This window comes from Labrus bergylta, chromosome 13, assembly GCF_963930695.1.
Source record: "Labrus bergylta chromosome 13, fLabBer1.1, whole genome shotgun sequence".
In the NCBI taxonomy this organism is placed as follows: Eukaryota; Metazoa; Chordata; class Actinopteri; order Labriformes; family Labridae; genus Labrus; species Labrus bergylta.
In genome coordinates this window covers 11,474,907-11,501,280 of record NC_089207.1, presented here as the reverse complement: position 1 = coordinate 11,501,280, position 26,374 = coordinate 11,474,907, and the positions used below count along the sequence as shown (strand labels likewise).

At 42.7% G+C, this 26,374-nt stretch overlaps 3 protein-coding genes across 21 annotated transcripts in view; 1 reads left to right on the top strand and 2 right to left on the bottom strand.

The window, feature by feature from the left end:
• Positions 1-26,374, top strand: part of caska (calcium/calmodulin-dependent serine protein kinase a) — a 112,620-nt gene that overhangs the window by 57,511 nt on the left and 28,735 nt on the right. For 14 of the 19 annotated variants that reach the window (XM_065962234.1, XM_065962244.1, XM_065962243.1 and 11 more), the window contains exons 6-13: positions 14,087-14,189; positions 14,325-14,500; positions 15,520-15,642; positions 18,149-18,232; positions 18,416-18,515; positions 19,107-19,124; positions 19,381-19,502; positions 23,838-23,915. In XM_065962234.1, coding sequence (XP_065818306.1) covers positions 14,087-14,189; positions 14,325-14,500; positions 15,520-15,642; positions 18,149-18,232; positions 18,416-18,515; positions 19,107-19,124; positions 19,381-19,502; positions 23,838-23,915 — 804 coding nt within the window. The remainder of the gene's footprint in view (positions 1-14,086; positions 14,190-14,324; positions 14,501-15,519; positions 15,643-18,148; positions 18,233-18,415; positions 18,516-19,106; positions 19,125-19,380; positions 19,503-23,837; positions 23,916-26,374) is intronic. The other 5 variants (XM_065962245.1, XM_065962238.1, XM_020631950.3 and 2 more) reach the window with 1 other exon arrangement.
• LOC109982637 (probable G-protein coupled receptor 82) lies at positions 3,655-8,799 on the bottom strand. The gene is made up of 4 exons (XM_020631953.3): positions 6,955-8,799; positions 5,228-6,057; positions 5,010-5,141; positions 3,655-4,226 (listed from the first exon to the last, which is right to left on the bottom strand). The coding sequence occupies exons 1-4, from the start codon at positions 6,977-6,979 to the stop codon at positions 4,047-4,049; spliced, it is 1,167 nt and encodes a 388-aa protein (XP_020487609.2). The 5' UTR covers positions 6,980-8,799; the 3' UTR covers positions 3,655-4,046.
• On the bottom strand, positions 8,950-12,596 carry gpr34b (G protein-coupled receptor 34b). Its single transcript, XM_020631952.3, has 3 exons — positions 12,254-12,596; positions 11,313-11,898; positions 8,950-9,832 (listed from the first exon to the last, which is right to left on the bottom strand). The coding sequence occupies exons 1-3, from the start codon at positions 12,258-12,260 to the stop codon at positions 9,253-9,255; spliced, it is 1,173 nt and encodes a 390-aa protein (XP_020487608.2). The 5' UTR covers positions 12,261-12,596; the 3' UTR covers positions 8,950-9,252.

Here is a 26,374-nt window from a genome sequence, read left to right as displayed (position 1 = left end):
TTATTTTTACTCTTGTGAAACTTGTGTGTGTGAGAACCTGTACATAATGTATTTTTATATTTTAAGCATCTGACAGTGTTCAGATCATAGTTTTGAGCTTTCAGAGTAAAGAAGTAAAAATCTCTTTTTTTGGAATTTTAGCTTCTTCTTCCGGGTTTCTGTGCATGTAGATTTATTGGGCTTTCACACTTGCAAGAGAAAGAAGATAAACCCGCGCACTTGCTCAATTGCCGCAAAATCACTTCATTTCGACCAGAGCTCTTCTTCAGGTGATCATTTTTAAAAGGGTTAGGGGGGTTTCACACTTGTAGAAACTCCTGAAAAACTGGAGGAGTGAATGCAAACCGCCACATTTGTGCGTATGTGAAAACGGCCACAGATACTTTTTGCCACTATCAAATGCCTGCATCTCCACATTTTCAATCATCTCAGTCGTAAATTGTTCTTACTGCTAAGAAGGTTTACACCATACAAGGAATGTGAATCTCTAGAGTTCAGTGATGGAAAACAAGGACACCTTCGCACCAATCTGAGCCGGTCAGTGACATAAGCAACTTTTATTGGACACACTTTGATCCATCGAGGGTTACAGTTTATTGCAGACTTTACAGCCTGTTTCACTGCTGCAGGATGAAGAAATCTACAGGAGACATATAGAAATGTTTTGTACTTTTCAGTTATTCAGACCAAAGATAATGGCCGTGTTGACCTCTAGACCTCTAGTCTTGTAGGATAAATGCAGTTCATCTTAAAAAAGCTGTCTTTTCTTCAACACATACTGCAGTGTCAGCAGCAGGTAACACTTTGTTTTGAGTTGTGTTGATTTCCACACATGCTGAACATTTGTCAGTGATGCATCATCACATCTGATTGAAGTAGAAAGTGAACTTCCCCGTGTAGTCTTCAGTCCTCAGACACCTGTTTGTCACCTGCAGAGTGTCGTATCGCTCCCTCTCTTCCTCTCCCTCCGGCCCGGCTGCAGAGCAAATGTCACACTTTACATATGAATAGGACAGAAATAGAGAAGCCTCCCTGCTGTATACCTGAATGTCAGCTGTCTTCACAAGGTAAAAAAAAAAAAAAAAAGACCCTCGCCCATGTCGACCTCTTTGTGAAACACACACAGGGCCGTTGTTAGCGCTGTTTGTGAGCCGACGTTTGGCCAGTACTGCAGAGCCCGAATGAGTCTCCAGATAATCACGATTAAAGATCCAACATATCTGCACGTTTACACACGTTCTGATGGTTTGAAAACTGCACATTTGTCCCGCTTGGATGGAGAAATGACCCCTCTGTGCTGCAGTGATTGTCACCCTCATGTCAGGGTTTGTCGTCATGTTTTTGCAGCACAGTCTTTGTTGAAGTGAAGGAGACGAAGTGATGCAGCATCTTTTCTGCTTCCACACATGAACGCTCGTGAAGATAAATCGGTCTAGTAACCGATCTTAACTTATAGTTCAGTTAATTTTTGCCTTTTTGGAGGAAATAAATACTTCAGTGTAAGCAGAGTTTTACAAAGCTACTGAAGTGTGATAAACAGAAGATCAGACATTTAAAGCTAATGCATTTAGTTCAGCTTAAAGTCCCATCTTCATCTTAGTTTGCATGTTGCTTCCTGCACAAAAATGGCTTTTTTCTCACTTGCTGCAACAATGATGCTGTTTTCAGTTTAGTCCCTGAAAGGCCGCACCATGAACCGATAAAGAGGACACTCCCCCTCTCACTCTGCAGAACAGTTTATTGGAAACTTTTGATCCAACTTCTGTGTTTGTGTGAGCGCTCCTGAGAGAGCCGCGAGCTGATGATCCTTCACGTCTGAGAGCGTTTAGCTCCAACAGACGCAGACATTCATCAGTCATTGTGTGTTTGCTCTTCAACAACAGAACACAACCACTGGAACTAATGCGTCTCCGAGGAGAACCCGGCCTGCAGCACGAAGACTAATGATGCACACACACACACACACACACACACACACACACACACACACACACACACACACACACACACACACACACACACACACACACACACACACTCATATGTTTAAGTTTAGGTAACACTCTGGATGAAGACGAACAGAGTTCTGTGAGTAAATGGAATCACCAAATGAGCACGCCGGCTCCTGGTGAGAGAACAGAGACGGAGTAGTTTCACTAAAGCAATTCAGAGTTTTCTAGAAGATTACAGTTTTCAGGGTAGAAGAAAGGGTGTTATGTCTGCTCCTGACATAGAGCCAGTACGGGGTTGCACCAGCTCTGCATGAGTTAAAACCAAATGTAGATTGGATGTAATTTCTAATATCCGAATGAGTTTACACTCTGCTAACATTGAAGGTGTTTCACAAGCTGAGAAAGTCCCAAACGTAAGCAGAAGTTACATCTTGAATCTCAAACCTAGTTTCGAGCAGCTGTAAAGACATCTGTAAAATACGGTTGTCACGGTGATGGTTTTGGAAAGTGGGATACCTTGGAGGATGAGGAGGAGCAGAGGGGGTTTACCAGATAGATTACATCCCTCTGAAATGTTTGATGACTCTGTTTTTACTCCTGCTTTAGTTTTCCATGAGGGGAGAGAATTGAATCCGTCCAATCACAGAGGACTGTTAAATGACCTCATGTTGCAGTTGAAGATTTCACCACCAGAGGTCCCTGTTTTTATTTTACACCAGCTGTAGATGAAGGCTGTAAGCTTTCATTATCACTTCGCCGTAATGCTTTGTTTTACTTCATAAACATTTTAAGTTAGTGTGTGTGGTGAGTAAGTTAAGTTATTTTCAGCCGCTCGTCTGTTCAGAGACGATCAGACACAAGTTCCTTCGCCGCAAGAAAAAAATGCTGCTCCCTGATTGGTCACACTGAGTTAAAATGTCATATCTGCAACAATATTTTGGTTATTTTGGATTGTACGCTCGACTAGTTAAGATTAAGCTTACGTCTCCATAGTAACCAAACACTGACACAATTTAAGCTTAAAAAAAACAAACAATTTACACATCAGGTTTAGTGTGGACTTTTCCCCAGAACTGAAGACACAACTTACACACAGCTGCTGCAACAGGCCGCAGTGAATCAAATATCTCGATGCGTTATTATAGGATTGTCTGACAGAATATGAAACACAGAATCGCTGTATGGCGGTATCACCGTCATCATGGGCTACGTACCTTGTCTTATCGTGCCGTGTGGTTATTTCTATGTATGTCTCTGAGTTTGTGTCCCGCCTCCTGTGACACCAAATCTTTGTTTTAGGATGAAGGTTAGATGATATTTCTTGTTATTTTATTCCTCGCGCTGCAGTTTGTTTCAGACTCAAACAAAGCCTCAGCACTTTATCTTCTCCTCCTCTCCTCTCCTACACCTTTCTCTTAACTCTGGCGTGTCTTTTTGTGTTTGTGTGTTTGTGTGTGTGTGTGTGTGTGTGTGTGCACACATTACAGAGTGTTTGATTCTCTGAGCTGTCTGCTTCAGTCTGAGAAGCGCGGGCCCCGCAGGAGGACACACACCTGCAGGGGCCACACTTCACAGAGCGTTGTCTTCTCCAGAAACTCCCCAAACAGCCTCACACACACCTTGTGCACACACACACACACACACACACACACACACACACACACACACACACACACACACACACACACACATACACACTGTGTTTCCTTCATCTATAATTCACACACAATTACTGAACAAGCTTTATGACACACATATCAAATATTTATAGCCTGCTGTTGCACACAACGGCTGCTCGACTAACATTTCCATGTCTACTTGAAAAAGACAAAATGGCATCGTGTTTCTCCCCACAGAGGAGAGCGTTTTTTAAATGTTTTTGACTTGTAGAAAGAGAAGCGTGTGGTGCAACAAAAGTCGCTGATAAAATCACTGTGGGGATGTTTGGGCCGTTTTAAGACGATGCCTCCCAACAACAAGACTACCAGGACCTCTAAAACATCTGAGGTCTCTTAAATTGTACAAGCTACAAAACACCGTCATGACTTGAATCCACCGTCCAATTGCCGCCACATTTAACCTCCCGTTCTGCTGTCAAGTGTTCTGACTGACACTCCCCGTAATTGAACAGTGCACGTGTCTGCTCCCAGAGTCGGGCTTGTTGCACCTGAAAAGTCTCAGGGTTTGGCTTCGGAACATTTTGTCCAACAGGAAGTACATCAGCGGGTCAGTGGCTCCTCTCAGTTCAGCCAGAAATATCAAGAAGCTCTTCAGCTGGAGGGAAAGGAGACAGAACATGTTGATGTTACACTCAATGATTCCTGTGAAGTGTTAAGGAGTAATATCCTCTTGGATCAAAAGAGTTATCTCTGTATTTTTTAAACTTGGGCCCTAATTAACATATTTGAGGTACAAATGACCTACAGAAAGTTGTGGAGTTACTTCTGCAGAAACAGGCTGTAATTATCTGTGATGATTTCTTAAACAGCTGTGACATCACTCTCTACAATCACACCAGACTCTATCGGCAAAAACAATATTTCACCTCTTATTTAGGAGTTGCTGCTCTACCTCTACCTTGATCTGTTAGCAGTTTGTGTTATTGTGTGATACACAAAAAGCTGACCATAAATATTTACAGCCTATGGTCACAGTGTGTTGGATCCTAAATTAACCAACATGCTGTCACGTAATAAAACTAACAAAACTAGAGCAGCAGCTAACAGGAAGCTCTCATGTTTGGGTGTGTTTGTAGAGCTTGAGGTCACAGCTGTTTGTGGTTGAAAAAAAAACAACCTTCTTCCTCTTCGTAACCTCTCCGGTTCTGTAATGTCACACACATAGAAGATCGATCTGAGCTGGTTAGTGACAAAACCAACTGGACACACTTTGATCCATTATGTTGCAGACATCACAGCCTGTTTCACTGCTGCAGGATGAAGAAATCTACTTTAAAGAAAACCCTTTGTACCTTTTTTTACCGGTAAGCCATTCAAGATAGTGACCCCATTCTAAAGTACTTGAATTCCTATTTAAGGCGATAGGCTATTTGGTCACCTCGACGATGGTGGAGAGTGGATGGCAGGTGTCGGGTCGAGTTGAAAATGTCAGCATAGGTTGATCATGAGCCAGGTAGATGAAGACAGGTTTGAAGATGTGATACGGCAGCAGGCAAACTGAAAGAACCACCTGGGAGGAGCCGGTTTCAAATGTTATTATTAAGAGACACATGTCATATGGATATTTCTGTTTTAAAGAGACACACTCATATCCACCTGGATGACCACAATGTTTCGGAGCACCCGTCCCAGCTGGCTGTGGGAGGTGGGGATGTTGGTGCTGCGTCGGGAGCGTCTGATGTGTCTCAGCACCGTCATGTAGCACAGCAGGACCAGCAGGTAGAACACAAAGAACAGGAGGATCAGAGGGGCATTTAAGACAGCAGAGAGAGCGCCCCCGAGCTCTACCGCCGGGCTGTAACAAACTCCCTCTCCTCCACTTCCTACTCCTTTCTCTGCGTCGGCTGTAGTCTCCTTCACAGAGTAGTAAACTGTCACCGGAACAATGCCCCCGACCGCCACTACCCACATGGCCACACACACCCGGTGGGCGAAGGCGGTCCTAGTGAGGCAGGTGAAGAATCGGTTAGGCAGCAGGGTGGTGCAGGTGCTCGGTCGGGAGGCATGTGTGTGCTTGATGAGCGAGGCGAAGCGGTTGAGGGCGACCAAAGTGAGGATGATGAGGCTGATGTACATGTTGATTAAGTAGTTTGGCGTGATGACGTGCAGGACGAGCTGACACAGGGCACTGCTCAGAGGCCAGGCGGAGCCCCGGGCGTAGTACGCCGCGAGGAAGGGCATGGTGAGGGAGGACATGAGGTTGGAGACGCTCAGGTGGGACAGATAAACGTGGGTGGGGGAGATGGAGGTGATGCACCGCTGGAACACCCAGAGAGAGAGAGCATTTCCCGGGAGAGCGGTGAGGAAGAGGAGTGTGTAGGTGGAGGGGAGGATGAAGAGCGTAGTGGCAGTGGGGCAGAGGGAGAGGACAAAGGAGGAGGAAGTGTTATCAGGTGGAGAAGAGTTAAATGTGAGAGCCATCTGATCTGTAGGAACATGAAAGAAACAGGGAAGCAGGTTGTGTTAATACCCAACAATAAACCAACAAACCAACAAACCCACCAACCAAGGCTGCAAACCTACGACCAGACCAACCATCCAGCTAACCAAACAACTGTCACACTAATGAAACAACAAATCAAATAAACATCTAACTAAACAACCAACCAACCAGCTAACCAATAAAAGTCCAGCTAAATAAACAACCAACCAAAGAACCCTTTATCTAAACAACCAAGCAAACAACCAGCCAACCAAAGGACAATGGGGTGGGGTGGGTGCTCTTTGAGTAGAATAGAAAATAAATATACAAGCTCAAGTCCATTTACCATTTACCAAACCAAGCAACCTACCAAACAATTGTCCCACTAATAAAACAACCAAACAAATATTCCACTAAAGAACCAAGCAGTGTAAAGTCATGTTATGATTATTTCACTAGATATCTTACAGATTGCTCCTTTAATGATTTATCTGTTAAAGCGGTTTACTTTGAAGAGCAACTGAAAATTTAGGAAAGATTCATCCCCAAATATCCTTTAAAATGATCAAATGTTGGATTTCATGGCAGATTCACAATGATTCAGTTCAGGAATTTTTTTAATTTTCTATCCTCTAGGAAAGTATTTCATATTACTTTACCCATATGTCAATGTTTTTAAATGTGCTGTGTAAATAAAGTTATGATTACTACAGTAACTAAGGCAGTGAAAGGATAAAGAGAATTGTTTTTGAACACCTGATGTTAATCTAAGTACATTTCTTAAGTTAATGAAACGGTCATTTATTTCAGGAGTGATAAAAACAACAACATAACTAACAGTACAGCTTTACAAATGAGGGTTGGTGTTAAAAAATAATGATGGAGTCATTGTTATACATACCACTGACAGGAGCTCTGACGATCATTCAAAGACATCACCAAGAACAAAAACTCAGTCAACTTAAAGATGAGCAGAGAGTGGACTCAGGAAGTAGAAGTAGCGGTCCCTCTTCCTGCTTACTCTTAAAGTAAAGGTCGATGGTAGTTACCTCAGAACTGCTCTATGATTGCAACTTCTTGTTCTGCATTTAAATTTAACCATCTACTGTATATATTTTCACTTTAACAACTCTGACAGTAACTCTGTGTGGCTGATAAGAAAGGAAGTGTAGGCGTTGTGTTGCTGCGTTTACAGCATGCAGGTTTATCTTTAAAAGTCCCACATGAACTTTGCTGCCTGCCCACAGCTGTATGTTGCAGCAACACCTATTTTTTTTGGAAAGTATGCAAGTAGAGTCTTGAATTCTTTTTGTACTCCTCACCCCCAACCCCTAATTATGAGCTTCAACCTTTAATTCTACTCAGAAACCCTCTTCTCATCTTTTTAAATTCTATTATATTTGATCTTTATGTTATCAGGAGTATTCTCGCTGACACACAGAGACTTCATATCAGAAAGTCCAGGCTGCGACACTTGACTGATTTGTGTGAAAGGTGCTATATAAATAAAGCTTGATTGATTGATGATTGATTAAAAAAAAAATTCACAGTGGCCGTGGCTTGGCTGTGAGTCCTCGTCTCTCATACGGAAGGTCAAGGGTTCGATCCCCAGCTCCTGCAGCAACATGTCCAATGTGTCTCTGAATTGCTCCCGCTGCTTCGGCGGCGGCAAATGAATATTATTAGTTACCGTACTTCTGATGGTCACTTTACATAGCAGCCTCTACCATCAGTGTGTGAATGTGTAGGTGTAACCTGCGATGTACAAGACCTATGAGTAGCTAGAAGACTAGAAAATAAATATACAAGCTCAAATCTATTTACAACAGACAACAGACTTTGGCAAAAAGAAATGAGAAAAAAAAAAGAATCCACCATGTTTGTGAAATAATGTGGTTTAAGGTGACTCTGCAGCCAAATAAAACCCTTTAAAAACAGTCTGCAGTATGCACAAAGACAGAGCAGGTTCAGGGAATGACGTCTGATAATACATCATCATTTAAACTCTTATTGTGTCACAGCGAAAAACCTCTGTGTGCCCTGCTTTTCCCCAAAGTGAAAACAACATATGTACTTTACTTTATCTCTGTATTTATTCTGCCTTCGGAGGGCGCTGCTGTTCTACTTCTAGCTGTGAGGCAAAGAGAGGGAAGTGTGTTAGTCCTGGAGAAGACATTCAGACGCTTTGCTGCAGAGAAGTAGAAATGCAACACTGTGAACATACTCTGATACAAAAGAAAAAAAAACATGCATGTAACCTAGGAGTGGACTAAAAAAAAAACCACTTACTGGGAACTGTGGGAATTGTACAAGTACCGAAACATTACAAATTGATTGTGCAATTTAGATGCCGTGCAAGAGTTTTCCTGCAGTTATTTGATGGATTCACTCCTCTCTTTTGCACCTGTCTTGTGAAAAAGATGTAATTTTTCTTGGAGGTATTTGACCTCTGCTGTAGTTTGTAGCGCTGGTTGCCTAGTGGTTATGTCGTGCCCCATGTACAGAGATAGTCCTCGTCGCAGCAGCTGTGGGTTCATGTCCGACCACAGCCCTTTGCTGCATGCCATCCACACTTTTACTTCTACCCTTAAGCTGTCCTACCCAATAAGAGCTTCAAAAAAAAACTTGTGGTATCAAAAAATGACCGAGACAGTGCGCACCACAAGTCGCTCCAATTAAATTTTAACGAGAATAATCACCACATGTAACGTTTCGGGCCCTCGCCCTTTGTCAGATTGTCTTTCTCTGTCTTTGTATGTTTTTTTGTCCTGCACTCAGTACTCAACTTTTCAGATGTGCGTGCTGTTTGATATTTTAGTATCAAAAAAGTATTGCACATTTTTGACCACCTTTGTGGCTTGTTCACATGTAGGAATGTGCAAAGGTCACTGAGAAAGCTGCTTAAACAAATCATTTTATTAAAAAATATTTAACATTATTATCCATTGTCAACCAGTTTAAGTGCACACTCTGCAGGACAAATTTTCTGATGACACCATTTCTAAATCAACTTAAGCTTTATTTTTCTTATATGTTCTGTAAAAAGTTTTTTATATAGATGCATACTTGTAGGTATCTGCAGATGTATCGTTAAGTATTGTAATGTTTTTCGTTCGCTCTTGTTGCTGCTCCGTTGTCTGTGTTTTGCTTGGCGTCATGGTAACGTACAAAGGTGGAGGTTAATTGTCTCGAAGAGTCTTCAAAGCCCTGCGAGGCTGGTTTCAGTCACCTCGTTCTCCTTCCAACCGCTGCTGACTAAGCAGCGGTTTGTCTGTCCTCTGTCGGTCCTCTTACCGTCCATGTCGACTGTCGAGCTGCTCCCGCTCACTCCAGAAACATCTCTCACTCGAAACACACTGCTCACCAAACGCAGCACCTCCTTCCTCACTGAGGAGGACAACAGGAAGTACATGACAGGGTCCAGGCAGCTGTTCAGAGCAGAAAACAACAAAGCCACCTCGTTGGCTTTATCGGCCACGCCCCTCCAGAAACAGGAAGTGTCTGTGATCTGTGTTCTGATGTAAAACACTCGGACCATGTGATAGGGGACAAAGCAGACGGTGAAGAGGAAGAGGATGAAGAAGGATTTCCTGGCAGATCGGGCATAGTGCTGAGCGTTTGGCAGGTCCGGTTTGTCCTGCGAAGTTCTCAGGAGTTTGAGAGCGATTTTTCCGTAAGACACGACGAGCGAGACGAAGATGAGCCAGAAGAAGACCAGCAGGGCGATGTTGATGTACGCTTTCCACTTCATTTTAAGGAGTGTCTTGTAGTGGAAACATCTGTAAACGACAAATATGTTCGATCAGCTCAAAATAAATCTCACATGGTGCAGTTAATACACAATCAATATATGAAAAGTCTGATTAATTAAGGCCTCATCTCGGAAGAAACTTCATCAAGATGTTTTGTTCTTATTGTCAACATCAATAAGGGTACACAATTAAATAACTCTGCCAGTTTGAAGGGTATCCTGATTATGAATGAAATGGCTTAAGTGATCAAACATAATAACAAATATTAACAAAAGCCTCAGATGTCTTTAATACATTTAAAGCTCGACTTGTTTTCAGTATTCATCTGTCACAAGGTGTTTTTAAGGGAGCTGAATTATCTGCAGGGACCTTCCGCATCATAACAAGTTGAATGCTTAATAAAAACTGCTAAAACCACTTTGATAAAGGAGTGAACATTTAAAACCACTGTTTTGCAGACACTCACATGACGACAGGAAGATGTGGTGAAAACACTTTTCAGTGTTAAAATCTTCAGAGACTTTCAACAGAAGGTCTCTCTTCAGCAGAGAGTAATGATAGAAATGTGTCAAGAAAAGTCTTCTCACAATTGTTTTTCATTCTTTGTAGGGTTCCTGCAGGTCCTTAAATTAGATTTTAAAATGTTAGGTCATACAATGTCTTAAAAGTCCTATTTTTACTTGATAGAGGTCTTGAATTGAAGTTGGTACTTTTTTTTTGTTATTCGTTTTAAGTGGATTTGCTTGTCACCTTGACAATTCATGACATCTTTGTGGTTGCACACGTGTACAAATACACTCAGGGCGCGGTCACACTGGCCATCCGTACCGTGCATCTATTTTATTTATTTATTTATTTATGGCTGTGTCTTATAAAAATGGCTTAAAATAAGCTGCAAAGTTATGCATGCATTGTATTATGACATTATATACAAGAGGTAATCGTGCTTTTAGGCACGGTACGGATGGCCAGTGTGACCGCGCCCTCAATGTGAACGGAGGAGAGACAAATAAGAAGATGAGGAAATACAAGTTCAAAGGAGATTGGCTTTAAGATTACAAAGACAGATAACAGTTGTTTGGGCCAAACCACGATCATCAGGTGAACTGCAAAATCTGCACATAAAAAAAAGCTTTTGAACCTTTGACATTGGGAATCAAAGCCGACATTAAATCAGTTTAAAATTTCTGGATACATTTTTCTTTGTGTGGGTCTGAAAAAAGTCTCACATTTGATTGATGAAAAAGTGTGCAGCCACCATGTCTAGATTTTTTTATGTTCTTTTAAGCTAGATATTAAAAACAATGTTCTCTGTTGTTCATTCTCTCTATGGATTCGTTTACAATTTGAAAGGTTTGAACCTGAGCCAATTGAAATGGGTATATATTATAATATTTTTAAGAGCTAGCACCTATAATGAAAACATAAGTGGTCCAAGAATGCTTCCTTGAGGAATCTCATATTTAATATCAAACACCATCAACAACAGAGTTTATATGTCACCAACCTTTCCTGTTGCGAGTGATTATTTGACGTCAGCATTGTCAGAGTCAAAGCGGAGGCCATGATCCAAAGGACCGCACAGGTAATAGAGCTCCACCTGGTGGACCGCAGCCTTAGCTGCACCCCAGCTCCTCGATTGATCTTCAGGTATCTATCCACACTGATCAGACCGAGCAGTGTGATGCTGATATACATGTTCATGTAGAAGAGGGTTCCCACCACTTTACATAGGGTGGGGTCCAGGCTCCACACGTTCCCCCTGCTGTGGTAGAGGATCCTGAAGGGCAGACAAACCACTAGGAGCAGGTCTGCGAATGCTACGTTAATGAGAAACACCCGCACAGAGTTCTTCTTCGAGTGAACACAGAAGAAAACCCACAGAGCCACAAGGTTCCCAACGAGTCCCAGGATGAAGATTATAGTGTACAGCACTGCCAATGGGCTTTGAAGAGCGTCGTAATCCACACACGTTGGTTGGGTCGGCAAGTTCATCTCGCTGAGAAAAAGGGAGCTGTTCGGAGACTGGGAGGTGTTCGTGGATGGCGATGTCGAGGTGTTTTTTGCCATAGTGGGTTCCGTGATCCTCAGCCCTGCAGATGGAAAATAAGGGGAAATCATTTGGATCTGTTTGGGAAGCCTTTGGCTTTACATGAGCAGGTTTTGGTTTTTCTGATACATGTAATCCAACTGCATGGATTTGGCCATTAATTAATCACCCATGAAACCAGTTTATTCTAACATCAACAGGAAACCATTTAAAATACATTAATTTGCAGAACTCGTGATTTCACTGGTTTTCATGAAATACCCAGCCATAGGATTATGCTCAGTGAGTTCACGCACTTCACTTTTTAAGTGAATACTTTACTCATAGCATTCAGCTTTTACCTTACAGCCGGTTTTACAAGTGAAAGTTTTGTTCTAAAAGCACGATAGAGTACTCACGAGTCATTGAAAAACCACAATGTTTGCTTTTCTCAAAAAAGTTGCTCAATTGTGGTTTTTGCTGTTCTTTTATTCCCCTCCTGCGGTATATTCCCTAGAGTGTAACACACAGAGAAAAGTATCCAAACTTTGCTGCATCTTCCAATGCATGTATCCGACTCTCTGCAGCTCTGTCTTTCAGTGACCCAATATATAAATAAAGCTGCGCAGAGGTCTGCTTCTGTCTTTTGTTTCCTCTCTGAGAGCAGCGTGCCCTCCCCTGCTGCGACGCTAAAAGTAGACCAAGTACCGCTGAAGTGCTGAATGTGGTGATGTAGCAGAGACCAAAAAGTTATGGTCAAACCCTCCTCTTCTCATTCCACAGAAATCAGAGAGAAAAGGCAGGGCTTAGTGTCAGAGCTTCTGATTACACACAGGAGGGGAAGCGGTGCGATCACAGAGCAGGCAGAGCTTGTATGTACACAGTCTTATTTCCACTCTGGGCTCTGATTATAATGTGGAGCTGTCTGCAGAGTGAAGCCTTCTGTGACAGAAGAAAGGCTCCTAGAATACAATCGTGTGCTCTCAGAATAAATACATAAAAAACCCTCACAGAGTTTAAACTGCCTCCCATGAGACAAGAGCTGCTGTAGACTCTTTTTAACTCGTAGACAAAGAATCATGGGAATCATTCCTGCGCTTTAAAGTCAACCATGGGTTCACTTTAAGACTCGTTTTACCAGAGTAGACGTATTTTGTTGGGTTTTTTATATCCAATTGTACGATTCCGGTTGTTCCGGTTGTATTTTTAAGTTAAGTTTAAGCTTTAAGTTGTATTTAAATTGACACTTTATATTTAGGTTAAAATGTTTCGTTTACTTGCACTGTTGTTAATTTACTGCTCTGTGTGCCTTTGAATTGCCCCCCGGGGACAAATAAAGTTTTTTGAATTTGAATTTGAATTTGAAAATTTCAATACCACGTGGTTTCATTGGTTATTGTAATGATCGAAAGTATCAGTAAGTGCCAAAGCTTTAAAAAAAACATGTTTTTTTACAGGACAGGTGAGTAGGAGAGGAATGAATCCAATAAACTCCTGCAAACTGTCTCAATGCACAAAAATAATGGAAAGGGACGTTTTTCCGTATGGCTCAGTTGGTAGAGTCGGTCGTCTCTCAACCAGAAGGTCGAGGGTTCAATCCTCAGCTCCTGCAGGAACATGTCCGATGTGTTCTTAGGCAAGACACTTATACACAAGTTGCTCCCGCTGCTTATGAATGTGTGTGAATGGGATTAGTTAATTCTGATGGTCTCTTTAGTCAGCAGCCTCTACCATCAGTGTGTGAATGTGTAGGTGTGACCTGCGGTGTAAAAGTGCTTTGAGTAGTCAGAAGACGAGAAAAGAAATATACAAGCTCAATTCCATTTACCATTTATGTAACTGGTCAATACATCTCGGACTACAAATGTGCTTCAAGCAGAATCTAGAACCCTTCCCATTACTGTAAATCCAGACCCCCCCCCCCCCCCCCCCCCCTTCAACATTTCTATGTAGAAAACCTGTAGATAGAGACTCAGTATTTCCTAAAGAAACTGATGTTCTGCTCGAGAAACTGACAGTAGTCTTGAAATAAAAGTGTTAAATTCTCAAACATATATCACATGTTTTCCTGTGATCCTCCTTCACTGATGTGGTTTTGTGTTTGTGGTCGTGCTGGGTGTTGGTTCGGGGGTTTGGGTGTGTCTTACTGTGCACATGGGATTCTCGTTATTTATTTATAGGAGGGTGTCGCTCTTTAGTTAACAAGGAAAACCCAACATTAAAATGACAAGTCTGTCTCCTCTGGTTCTCAGCCTCACTGTGTGCTGCTGGCGTCCAAGGAAAACTCGGCTCCTGTCAAGCTGGGGGGGTTCGGAGTTGCCATCCAGCTCGGAGAGTCGGGACTGGTGGCAGGAGGTAAAACTGACACATGACACTTTGAGATTCACTGCATTAAGCCCTACTGAAAAGCTCTTCCCGTTTAGAGGCATAAAAGTAGCGATGAATAAAAAATAAAGACATGTCATCAATAGTCTGTGTTTGTACCTGCAGGACGGGTAGGGACCCCCCACTTCATGGCACCGGAGGTGGTGAAAAGGGAGCCGTACGGCAAACCCGTGGACGTTTGGGGCTGCGGCGTCATCCTCTTCATCCTCATCTCGGGGTGTCTGCCTTTTTACGGCACCAAGGAGCGTCTGTTTGAGGCCATCTGCAAAGGAAAGTACAAGGTGAGGAGATCCTTCAGACGCCCTGCGCTCCTACCTGAGAGTTTTCAAACAGTCATTGAAACATAAGAGTCCCTGCTTAAAGGAACAGGCCGCACTTTAAATAGATATTTATGTAGAGTTCACATTGTCTATTAAAGGGGACATATTATGAAAAATCCACTTCTACAGTGTTTTTGAACATATATTTGGGTAACCTGAGTGTCTACCGACCCACAAAATGTGAAATAAACCCATCCAGTTCTTTGTTTGTGGTCTGCATAAGTCTTACGAAAAGTAATGTAAAGGCTGAAACTTTAATACAAACCCAGGAGGAGAATACATCTCAGACTGGCCTTTACGTTTCTGCAATAGAGTGAATTCCACTGTCAAACTAAAGGGTGCAAAGTTAAGAAAAAATGCCAGTTCCTGCAAAGTGTTGGTTTCTATATTGGCTAAAAGTGATACTCTTGAAGATTTCCTTCCTGCTCTTTGAAGCAACAAAACTGCAGGTGTGTTTTTGGACCTCCGCTTCGTTCCCCTTCTTAGCAACGCAATCAGGCACTGAAAAAAACCACAAGTGTGTTTAAAGCGCGAGTCTGAGTGATTAGTTCTGCTTTCAGTTGCTCTCATGCTAACGACGGCTTTGTGATGTAAACTCGACTCAAGAGGCCGCAGACTTTCTTTGGTAGACCATACGCTCAGTCGTCAGTCTGTGACAAAATTTGAACAGAAATTCAAAAGAAGTATCACTCAGAGACATTTTGGCTTTTTGAAAATCGTTCTCTCATATTGTTGTCTCTGTCTGTTCCAATCATGAAGCAGTTGTCATTTGTTTTTTTAAGTACAGGTTATAGAAATTAACCCCTTTTTTTCTATTGAGTTAAAACAATGCTTATCAGAGATCAGACCAATCAGCACAGAGACCAGGTTACTATGGACGACAAGAAATGTGTGAATTTGTTTTGGCTGCAGAACCACTCAAACAAGACAAAAACCCGGTGCGTCAAAGTGAGGTCTGGAATGTTTTTGTGTGTGTGTAGATGAATCCACGTCAGTGGGGCCACATCTCAGAGAGCGCTAAGGACCTGGTGAGACGTATGCTGATGTTAGACCCTGCTGAGAGGATCACTGTGTACGAGGCTCTGAACCACCCCTGGCTCAAGGTAACACATCAAATACACATGATTCATTCATCCTCATACTTTGTGTTTGCAGGTAAATCTGACTCCAGAGGTTATTAACATGTTGACATAGACTGTGTCAGTAACGGCCACAATGACTGTGATGTCACTGATTGGTTTCTTGACTTCCATCATCTGGGAATATTCTTCTCATCACTTTAATCCTTTAATATAACATAAACAGATGTCATGAAGAGAGAAATTAGCTATAGAGACCATAAACAGATTTTGTACGGGGCTGTAAACATGTTTATTTCTGCTGTAAAGTTGTACATTTTATCAGGGGGCTCTATAGCCCCGTTTCCACCAAGCAGTCCGGTTTGGTTCAGTACAGTTTGGTTCAGTTCGGTACAGTAAACAAGGATCTTGCTTGCTTTTCCACAGCTAAACGTACCCTTATTTGGAAAGAGGTGTTTGAGCCAGATGGAGATAGCCGCGTCAGCTATGAAATATTGTGACATCATAGCAGCCCAACACAGTGTTGCCCACTATTAATTAAGATCAACGAAGAAGAAGAAGAAGAATGGGACACAGTAAACAAATGGACCCTTTAGGGTCTGATCAGTACCCTTGGCACCCCAACAGAAGGGTACCAAAAAAGTAGGAACTATTGGTACTATTCCCAATTTTTGACGGTGGAAATGCCAATAAATGGGTACCGTACCATACGAGCTGAACCGGACCGCTAGGGGGAAACGGGGCTTATGGGGACTGACTCACTGCAGGAGACAGCCCCTAGCGGACACTTGAGGAACTGCTGTTGGTCTCTTGACAGTCGGCAGCACAACAAACAAAAATCAAACAGTAAAAATGTATTCACTGCTGTTGTTTGAAGGCTGTTCTGAAAGCATGAACACAAAGTTTTGAGAAACTTTTTATGTCTGAGAAAAATTCTGAAACTTAAAACCACGCAGCCGGCTGCATCACGTAGCCATCAGTCACTCCGTGCCACATCTCTTCGCAAAGGAAACGGTGACAGTGAGCAGCTGCACAGAGGTGTTATTGATGTCACACATTGTCAGCAGAAGCGTTTATTGTGTCGTCTCCTGTGGACAGTGATGGAGCGACGCTTAAAGATGAATATTTGACAATTCAACGGAGAGACGAGCGCCATCACATCGAAACATCGTTTGAAGACGCTGCTTTTTGGTCCGAGTGCCGAACCCTGACGTGTGTTTGCTGTAATTTTAGAAAGATTAGGTTCAGTCCAATAAACTTGACACTGCTTGCAGAAAGTTGAAGCTGCATTATTACGTTTTTTACTCCAGCAAGCAACTCTGCAGGGAGAAGGAGACACTTCTTAAATATCACACAAGCACTCAAAAGGGATGCTGAAACCTTTGATACCTTGATGCTTTTCGATTTTGAAGTTTTTTTTTTTTTTTTAAATGATAGTGTCTCTTAGGTTTTTATGATAAATAGCATCGGAAAGTACAGACACTTTAAAACACTTCAGAGCTTAAGTCGTGTTTATCAACTAAAAGCTTCCAAGAGAAAAAGAACGAGAGCAACTGTGGTCCCCTTAAATTCACAGAACGGCAAACACTGACCTTCCTCAAGTCCGTTGGGCGTCTCATGAAGATGTAAAAATTAAGTTTTTGTCTCTTAAAGTGCTGCTTGCATGTCGCTGCTTATGAAAACATATAAAGTAAAAATACTCAGCACATCTATGTGATATGAGAGATGTCTCGAAGAGCAATGATTCATGACATGGTGTTTCTTGCATACTTTTGAAATTGCACAAAAACACCGGCAAAGGTTGAAATGTTGAAGAAACAGAGCAGAACCTCAACACCTTGCAAGGTGTGTGAAGAGTGAAAGGCTTGAAGAGGTCATAATGCTCCAGCAACACTCATAGTAGGAAGATTAAAAATTAGAAATTTCGGCTTGTGGCCTAGGATGATCCTGATGAAGCCGAAACGTGTGGGTATAATTTGATAAATAAGTTGATCTTCTTACCACAAAAGGTTGAAATATTGCCTGCAGATTTTGCTCATTAAAAACAAGAAATGACCCAATATCTGGTGCATAGGACTTTACTTAGTTATCGTCTGAATTTTACTGGACTCAAGTCGGAGTTTCAAATCGTGCTATCAAAGTTTCCATTTCTGGAGTTGTGTCAGCCGCACTCGGCTCTAAACCACATTTCACAATGTCTTGTGATGTAACATTACAATTCTGACCTGATAACATCTACTGCTGCTTTTGTTTCCATCCAGAAAAGTGTCAGTTTCTCTTGTGCTTATTTCAACATCACCATCTGTCACAACTTCCTCAACCTGAAACTTTGCAACAACATATCATAACATGTGAACAAGTGGCATGCAGCTTCCTCGGCAGGACTCACTTGTTTTATCTCCAAATGTATCTTCTAATGCCCCTAATATTCTTAATAAAAATAAATATGTGGGATTTGGGGAAATGGTTTATTCACATGCACACTTTTTAAAGTTTTTGAAGTTGTCTCTCTCTGCGTTTGGCTCCTCAGGAGAGAGACAGGTACGCCTACAAGATCCACCTGCCCGACACCGTGGAGCAGCTGAGGAAGTTCAACTCCAGGAGGAAGCTGAAGGTCTGCAGTTACACAACACACACAACTTCACAAACACACACACGCACAGAGAAACACTCACAAACACACACATGCACAACTTCATACACACACACAAACACTCAAACACACACAAACACACACACACACACACATAAGATTTAGATTTTGCTCAAAGATAAATGTTTAATCGTCGTGTTTCAGGGCGCCGTACTGGCTGCAGTGTCGAGTCACAAGTTTAACTCGTTTTATGGCGACCCCCCCGAAGAGATCCACGACTTCTCTGAAGACCCCACCTCCTCAGGTGCACACACACACACACACACATACACATACACACCCCTCGTGTTTCCTTTGTCTGGTTTCTTATGTTATTTTTAAACTTCTGCTTTTTTTTTGTTGGTTTTTTTGTTTTTTTTTAGCACAAACCAACACGTTTGAAGACAACATTCAGAGTGTTTACACAGAAAATACAAAAACATAAAGTGTCTCTCCAGTATGATATTGAATCTCATTAAACAGATTCATAAATGATCACTCACACCACCAGCAGACACATTTCTATTTAACTTTGTCCAACAGAATATTGTTACATATTTCTTCATAATATTTTTGTTTTTGAGAATGAATTGGTTTGATTTCAGGCCTCAGATTTATTTTAAAGTAAACAATCTCTGGAAGAAAATAAAACCACATTTAGGAATTAAAGACACCACAGCTGACTTTCTGTGACACATTACAAACGTAAATAAGCATTCAGGTCTCTTTCTTCCCCTCAGGCTCAAAGTGTTTTTATAGAAATGTTTGTTATAGACTATAAATCGTGTTTTTTAAAGCTCTGTTCATATGCAAACTGTCTGTTCCTGTGTTTCTGTTAATGCTTCCATCCTGCTAGGACTTCTAGCAGCAGAACGTAGGTATCCTCCGCTGTGTGTGCGTGCGTGCCTCTGTGTGTATGTGTGTGTTTGTGTGTGCGTGTGTGAACTGTTTGTGTATGTGAAGGTTGACAATGATGACTTTAAGTTGTCTTCTTGTTGAATGATGCAGGAAGTGTTTCTGTGCATGCTCACTGCAGAGAGCAGAGAACCAGTGTTAATGATATATGTGTGTGTGTGTGTGTGTGTGTGTGTGTGTGTGTGTGTGTGTGTGTGTGTGTGTGTGTGTTGCAGGTGCTGTGTCTCAAGTGTTGGACAGTTTAGAGGAGATCCACGCTCTGACAGACTGCAGTGAGAAGGATCTTGATTTCCTCCACAGTGTTTTCCAGGACCAGCATCTACACACACTGCTGGACGTGAGTGTCAACACACATCACCCCTTAATTCCACACACACACACACACACACACACACACACATCAGATCTAAACCCGGCCCTGATTAAACCGGTGAATTAATCAGAGCCTGAATCAGATTTTCATGTTTCATGAAGTAGAAGTCATAAAGAGCTCACATCATGATGACGATGCTCATCGCTCTGCAGGCGATGGAAAAGGTCAAGTTGTTTTCGGGTGTGTCTTTAGATTTCTCATGTAATTATTCTGCGTTTGTTTGTGTGTGAGTGAGTGAGTGAGTGTGTGTGTGTTAAGGTTAAGCCATGAACCGTTCTCATGGCCTGTTTTTGCTCATTTCCCTGACTCACAGATGATGTCGGAGAGCAGTTAGCTGTGTGTCTGTCTGCAGAAAGGGAAAAACAAAATATGACGATTAGAGGAGAGGAACAGTAAAATGTAGCTGCAGTTTGTTGCCGTCCTTGGTCTCACAGTTTACCTTACCTTGGACATTTTTGTCCCAGCTACAGCAGACCGGAGTCCATGCATCAGCCAGCCTTTGGTTCTGCTGGTTCTCTGATGTCAGCTTGACGAGTCTGGAGCTTCACTTGTTTAAACTTTGGATATGAGATCATGTCTGAGGCTGCGGTGTCGCTCTCAGCAGGCTCATGGTGTGTTTTAAATTCCAGGATCACAGCCCTCAAGTCGAGTACTTCAACAGCTCTGCGTCGTTAACAGTGTTTGCCTCATTAGAGATTTGATAGAGGTGAAGCAGAGTCCAAACATCGTCTCCTCACAGTTCTGATAGGTACAGATCTGCAGCTTGCTCTGGTTCATATCACCAGGATGTCTCTCTCTCTGCAGGGCGCCTGATGTAAGACAGTTTGCAGGTTGGAGTCGAACCCCAGGCTCAAACATTGAGGCCTGTAGCTTCTGTGTATTGGGCGCCTGCTATACTGCCTGAGCTAAACCAGAGCATCCACGTGTCATTTTTATGGACCGTTTTATGAAGCGACAGACTTGAAGGAGGTGGTGGTCATAACATGCTGTGCAAACATAAGTTGTTATCTGTATCGATGAGCTGCTGCAGATGTTTGCAGAGAGAGAAGATAACATCTGTGTTCTTCAGGTAAATTACACATCTCTCATTCAACAAGCTCCACGGCACAAAACAACGTCTTCAGAGGCTGAAATCAAAACATCAGAAGAGCCACAGGGACATTGTAACAAGTTAGTTTAAGAAAAGAGAACAGTGTGCGTGTGCGTGTGTGTATATGATACAGTATTTCCAAGTTGCTGGAGGCTGAGGATTTTTTCAGGAGGCGGTTTTGTGTGTGTGTGTGTGTGTGTGTGTTTGTGTGTGCACCAGTGTCAGTGGGAGCTGGGGGCTGCAGATGTCCCTTTTGCAGCCTCAGTTTCACACCCGGCCTGATCTGGTGGGAGGGCTGGGTCTTGGGGGGGGGGGTTAACAATGGCTGCTGTTGTCGGGTCCTCGGTGCCGTTCACAAACAGCACAACCCTCCATCACTCTCCTCGCTGCAGACTTCACATCGACAGCGAGCGGATATAACCTCCTGCCTCTGATAACTCCCGACTCGTTTTCGCTCTGTCATCTGCATCTCTCTGACAAAACCACTTCCTGTCTCCTGGGTGAGTGTGTGAGAGTGTGTGTTTGTGTTTTCTGTCTGAAGTGTTTGCAAGGAGAGCGTTTTGTCAAAAGACGCCTCCAGCTAATCTGAAGTCTTCCCCCGGTGGTTGTTTTTGGGTGTTTGACGTGTATAATGAGCTGCGTTTGTGTTTCTCTTTCCCTCTCTGTGCTCGTTTCCGGAGCTCCACAGGCTTCAGGCTGATCGAGGCAGAGTAATAAGTTCCCCCGAAGGACAAGATGTCTGAATTTACTTATCGCTAATCGCAAAATTAAGACATCAAACTGCTTCTTGTCTTGGAAACAGTGCGGGCTTGTTGTAGCTATCGGCTGCGAGGATGTGATGCAGACGTGCTGGTGTCTGTGTGATTTTTAAACATCTGCACACCTGAAATGTTGCTACCTTTTCTCAACATGAGATGCGACTTCTCTGTTTGTTTGTGACCTGCAGAGTCTTTGTTCAACTGTGTTTTTTTTTTTTCGAAGCAAAAGCCCTCAGAGGTCAGTTTTTCTCCTCTCAGACTAAAAAGAAGATGACAGCTCGCCTCTCTAAAGGAGCAGCGTGCAGGGAATCTGTGTGTGTGTGTCTGCAGACAGCATGTGGGACGAAGCATACTGCCTCAGCCCTCAGGCGCTCTGCTTTATTTCTGTATTCTTATAAGGGTTTCCTGAGGAGTGTGTGTGTGTGTGTGTGTGTTTCAGATGCAGACACACACTTGAGACGTGTGTTTGCTGTGCGTCAACATCCCCCAGCACTCCTCTGTTTTTAATCTGCTGGTTTTCTCAGCAGGAGGAAAGATGCATCATCCTCCTCCTCCTCCTCAAAGAAACTCACATTTCCCCTCAAACATGCGCCCACCATACCTTTTATTCTCCGTCCATCTGACTGTCTGTCTGCCTGCCTGTCTGTCTGCCTGCAGGTCAAACCATGGTCTGAGTCTGGGTCGACTTTTGGAGAATCTGTCAGATCACTTGACAGAAACAGAACACTTCGCTGCATTGGCTGATGCTTTTTAAGAGTTTTTCCACATTAAACAACTGTAATGGAAACCACACTGGATATCCCCTTAGGCATGTTCGAAAAAAAATAACAAAAAACATCAGCTTTGAGTCAGCTAAGTCCGTACCACAAACTGACACTGTGGAAATGCGAAAGAAGTCTTCTTCAGGTCTCTTCTGGACTGGATGAGTTGTGGTCTTTGACAGGTCTAAGGACTTGCAGGTCCATATGTATCCTTTAGTCTGTAATCCCATTGAAGATCACCTATGGCTAATGCATTAATTGATCTACTTTAAACAAACTCATATAGGTCTGAAAAATCAAAGAAGATGGTTATGACGAGTAGAACCTTCTAGCAAATCATCAAAGTGTCACAAAGAGCAGAAAGTGAAAGACAAATGTTCCTTATTCTGACTTACACAGTTTACTTTTTTCTGCGCCTCCTTCAATTTAGATTCAAAGGAAACCTGAGCTTCACGGGAGCAGACAGATCTTTATTGTTCACTGTTACCATGCACAAAATGCAAAATGTAGAGATGCATGTTTGTAGTTTCTGTTGTTGGTCTGTGCATCTTATTCCCTGTGATGGTGACTGAGATCATGTCTCCTAATGATGGGGTTGTTGTTGTTGTTGATGTTGTTGTTGATGATGTTGATGATGAGGGAGGACAGAGGATTGTTCAGAGTCTCAGTGTGTCACTGAACAGTGTGGTACAGACGCTGTGTTTGTCCCTCAACATCACACACACACACACACACACACACACACACACACACACACACACACACACACACACACACACACACACACACACACACACACACACACACACACACACACACACACACACACGCACACACACACACACACACACTGTCCTCCTCTTTGCAGCATGTCACATGAAAAATACAGCAGGCAGCTTTCTTATCAGACTTGTCGTGTTTGTACCTAAACATTTTAGGAAAGTGGTTTTAAAACAAACAGATCAATCCAACCTGTGCTGAGGTTTTATCTCACAGCTGCTGTCTTTGTGTCTGAGGGACGGTTTGTCCACAAAACCTCTAAAATCCTCCCGCAAGAGTCTCTGACTTCACCACACAGACGCTCCAGTCAGCTCGCTTTATTATCAGCTGTGATTCTATCAACAGGCTCCTGTGTGTGCGTGTGTGTGTGTGTGTGTGTGTGTGTGTAAGAGACTGCAGAGAGAGACAGTTTCCTGTTTTTAAAATGTTGAGAAAAGAAGAAGAAGCATAAAAAGTGACTCCTTCAAACTCCAGAGATTGAGAGGTCTGATGACATAAAGAATAAAAACAAACACATTCATAATTTATTTTGTCAAAGAGGAGGGCAAAGGCCGTCAACGTACATCCATGAAAAGTTGTTGTTTTTGTCACTGACCGGCTCAGATTGTTATTCTAAGTGACAACTTTACAGACACCTTCATTTCAGCCTCTGCCTGAAACTGTTTGTTTCAGCTGCTGCAGGATCTACTGGAAATATATTCAACATTTTGAACCTATTAGTCATTTAGCATCCAGCATATTTAAAAACAGAGCTGAGGTTTAAAAACACCAGATTGACCCTCTATGTCTTAAACCTGACTTCCTGTTGCACCTCTATCAGTCTGATTAAAATATGTTACTGATCACCTGGAAGCTCCTTTGATTTGTTTACTCACATTTTCTCTAACTGACACATTTGTGATTTTTTCAGCTCTACGATAAGATCAACACCAAGTCGTCCCCGAGCATCAGGAACCCCCCGAGTGATGCCGTGCAGAGAGCCAAAGAGGTGAACACACACACACACACACACACACACACACGCATAAACAGCTACTTGTCTGTTCCTCTACCTGTGTGATGATGAATTGAGTCACCTTAAAGACGACAGGCTTTCTCTCTGCTGCTTTATTTCTCTCACATCTTTACTCACTCCTCTGTCAGGCTGCATGAATCCTTCTCACGCTCTAACTCTGCTCACCTCTTCTGCTCTCAGTGTGTGTGTGTGTGTGTGTGTGTGTACTAAACTTACAGCTCAAATCTAAATCCTCATCTCCAGTGGGTCAGAGGAGTCTTTGGGGTGATGCTTGAAGTGAAGAGAAAAACTCTTGACTCATGTTTGATGTCTGCAGAAACACGGTGCAGACTCACTCTTTTTTTTTTTTTTTTTTTTTTAAACCATGATCCTGAGCGTCAGCAGGAAACCTCACTTATCACAGAAGAAGGTCTGAGATGTGATTCATGCTTTTAGAGCAACGTCTACAACCTGAGGGTGCACGAGAGCTAAGTAATGAGGAATTCTTTCAGTTTGAATCACAACGGGACTCTTAAGTGCTGACACTTTTGCCTTTTCCTGAAATCTTGTCGAACATGGAGAGTGTTAGGGCGTGCTCGCAGTCCAACAGGAATACATCTGTATTATAAAGGAGGAAAAGTGTCAGCAGCAGACCTATGCCTTCAATACACTAGAAGACTTTAAAAGGCTTTTTACACACGACCTCGGTCCTTATTGGTCTTTGACGTGTCCTCACTGTGTACCACGAGAAGACGATCAAACTTGACTATCTAGAGGAAGTCGAATTTGTTTAAAGGTTTCTGTCGCTGATCCTGCAGATGGATCACTCACCGTTACTTCACACTGATTTACTGCTATTAAAGTTTACGTCTTTGTTCACAGTCTAACTTTGCTCCTCAGAAAATGTCTTCTTGCTCGTCAAGATGCAAAAGTTTATCTTTTCCATCATTCATTTAAAGTCTAAATATGTTAAGTAGTGAAACAGAAGTGCAGTATTTTTGTCTGTAATACGGCAGTGAGACACATTTAAGAGAAACACTCAAATCTATCCCAGTGAATCTGAGTGATTGTAGTTTGTGAAGTTGTCTTAGGGCGCACTCACACAAGGCTCCGTTGCTCCGTACCGTACTGAAGCACGATTGCCCCTCCCCCTTCACCATTCCCCCGCTGGCCTGCACTCGCACTGCTCCAGGACTAACCGGGCCTGAGCACTGTTAACCTCATGTACATAACGACGTGATACAACACATGTTAGGATCTACAAGATCATGAAGCCGCTTAGTTTACAAGACAGCCAGACTAAAAAAACAGGGGGTCGAGTCTGTGTCCACACATCAGAGAACAACACAGAAAACATGACAGCTACTTTCCTGCCTTTAGTCAGAAACAGCCAGAACACTGCAGGATTTATCGATCATTGGAAGGAAGGCATCGATTGTACTTCATGTCCACTTTGCATGCCCGTGCTCATGTATGAGCAACTGTACCGTGCCGAAGCACACCTCTTCCATCCATGTCAGGGCCGAGGAAGAGTACAGAGCTTAAGCACAGATCGGAGCGCTCACTCCTCAAAAGAGCTGGACTTTGGGGGGGGGGGGTCATGTTGGACTTTGGGGGTCAAACGTGCTTGGGCATGGCCTAGTGTTAAAGTTCACTTTGAGATCTTCGTAGAGAAACTCGTGCTCCTTGAAGAAGTCCACACAATGAAGACTTTGGTACGACTTTATTTGAGCTGATGTTTGTTTTTGAGCTGAGATGAAATTAAATTGACCCCAAACAAACAGAGAGAGAAATGAAATTATGAATCATTGATGTTCAGTTAGTGAGCCGTCTGTCGGCTTCTTGTCAGACTTCAGTGACCTCTGAGGTTTGTTAGCTGATAAACAGCTCAGTGCAATGCTATGGGTAATTGGCCAATCAGAATCAAGTATTGTTGACACACTTTGATTTGATTCTAGTTAAAAATGAAACGATATCGATACCGGTTTGTCACCACCGCGACACAAATAGAAGTCCTAGATACCCAATATGGCGCCTTTTAATGTTTTTAATGATCAACAATTGCAAACAAACTGCTGCAAACTGTGTAAAAATACATTTAGCTACCGGCGTGTATTTCTGAGAAATTTAGACGGGGCTCTCTCCGTTTGTCATGCCGCTCTCGGGTTAAAAATACGACTGTTTAAACAAGTGTTGAAAAATATCTCCGTATACGGAACATTTTGGCGCCCTTAACACACACACACACACAATCATGCACACCCTTACAGTCTCGGGGTCTGGCTCTGATTAGGAAGAATACACACACACACATTCTCTCACACACACACACACACACACACACTCGCACACACACATTCTCACACACACTCGCACAAGCACACAGACAGACAGTGTTAGTTTATGTGTTTACATCTCGGTGCAGTAAAGCAGGACGCAGACTGGAGCTGTTG

What these genes read in the sequence shown, in the direction of transcription:
- LOC109982637 (XM_020631953.3), bottom strand. Translation starts at nt 6,979, where the DNA reads ATGATCGTCAGAGCTCCTGTCAGTG. An exon ending in CGTCAGAGCTCCTGTCAGTG is followed by an intron (nt 6,058 to 6,954) that starts GTATGTATAACA and finishes ATGTTCCTACAG; the next exon opens with ATCAGATGGCTCTCACATTT. An exon ending in GAAACATTGTGGTCATCCAG is followed by an intron (nt 5,142 to 5,227) that starts GTGGATATGAGT and finishes GGCTCCTCCCAG; the next exon opens with GTGGTTCTTTCAGTTTGCCT.
- gpr34b (XM_020631952.3), bottom strand. An exon ending in AATCACTCGCAACAGGAAAG is followed by an intron (nt 9,833 to 11,312) that starts GTTGGTGACATA and finishes TGTCGTTTACAG; the next exon opens with ATGTTTCCACTACAAGACAC.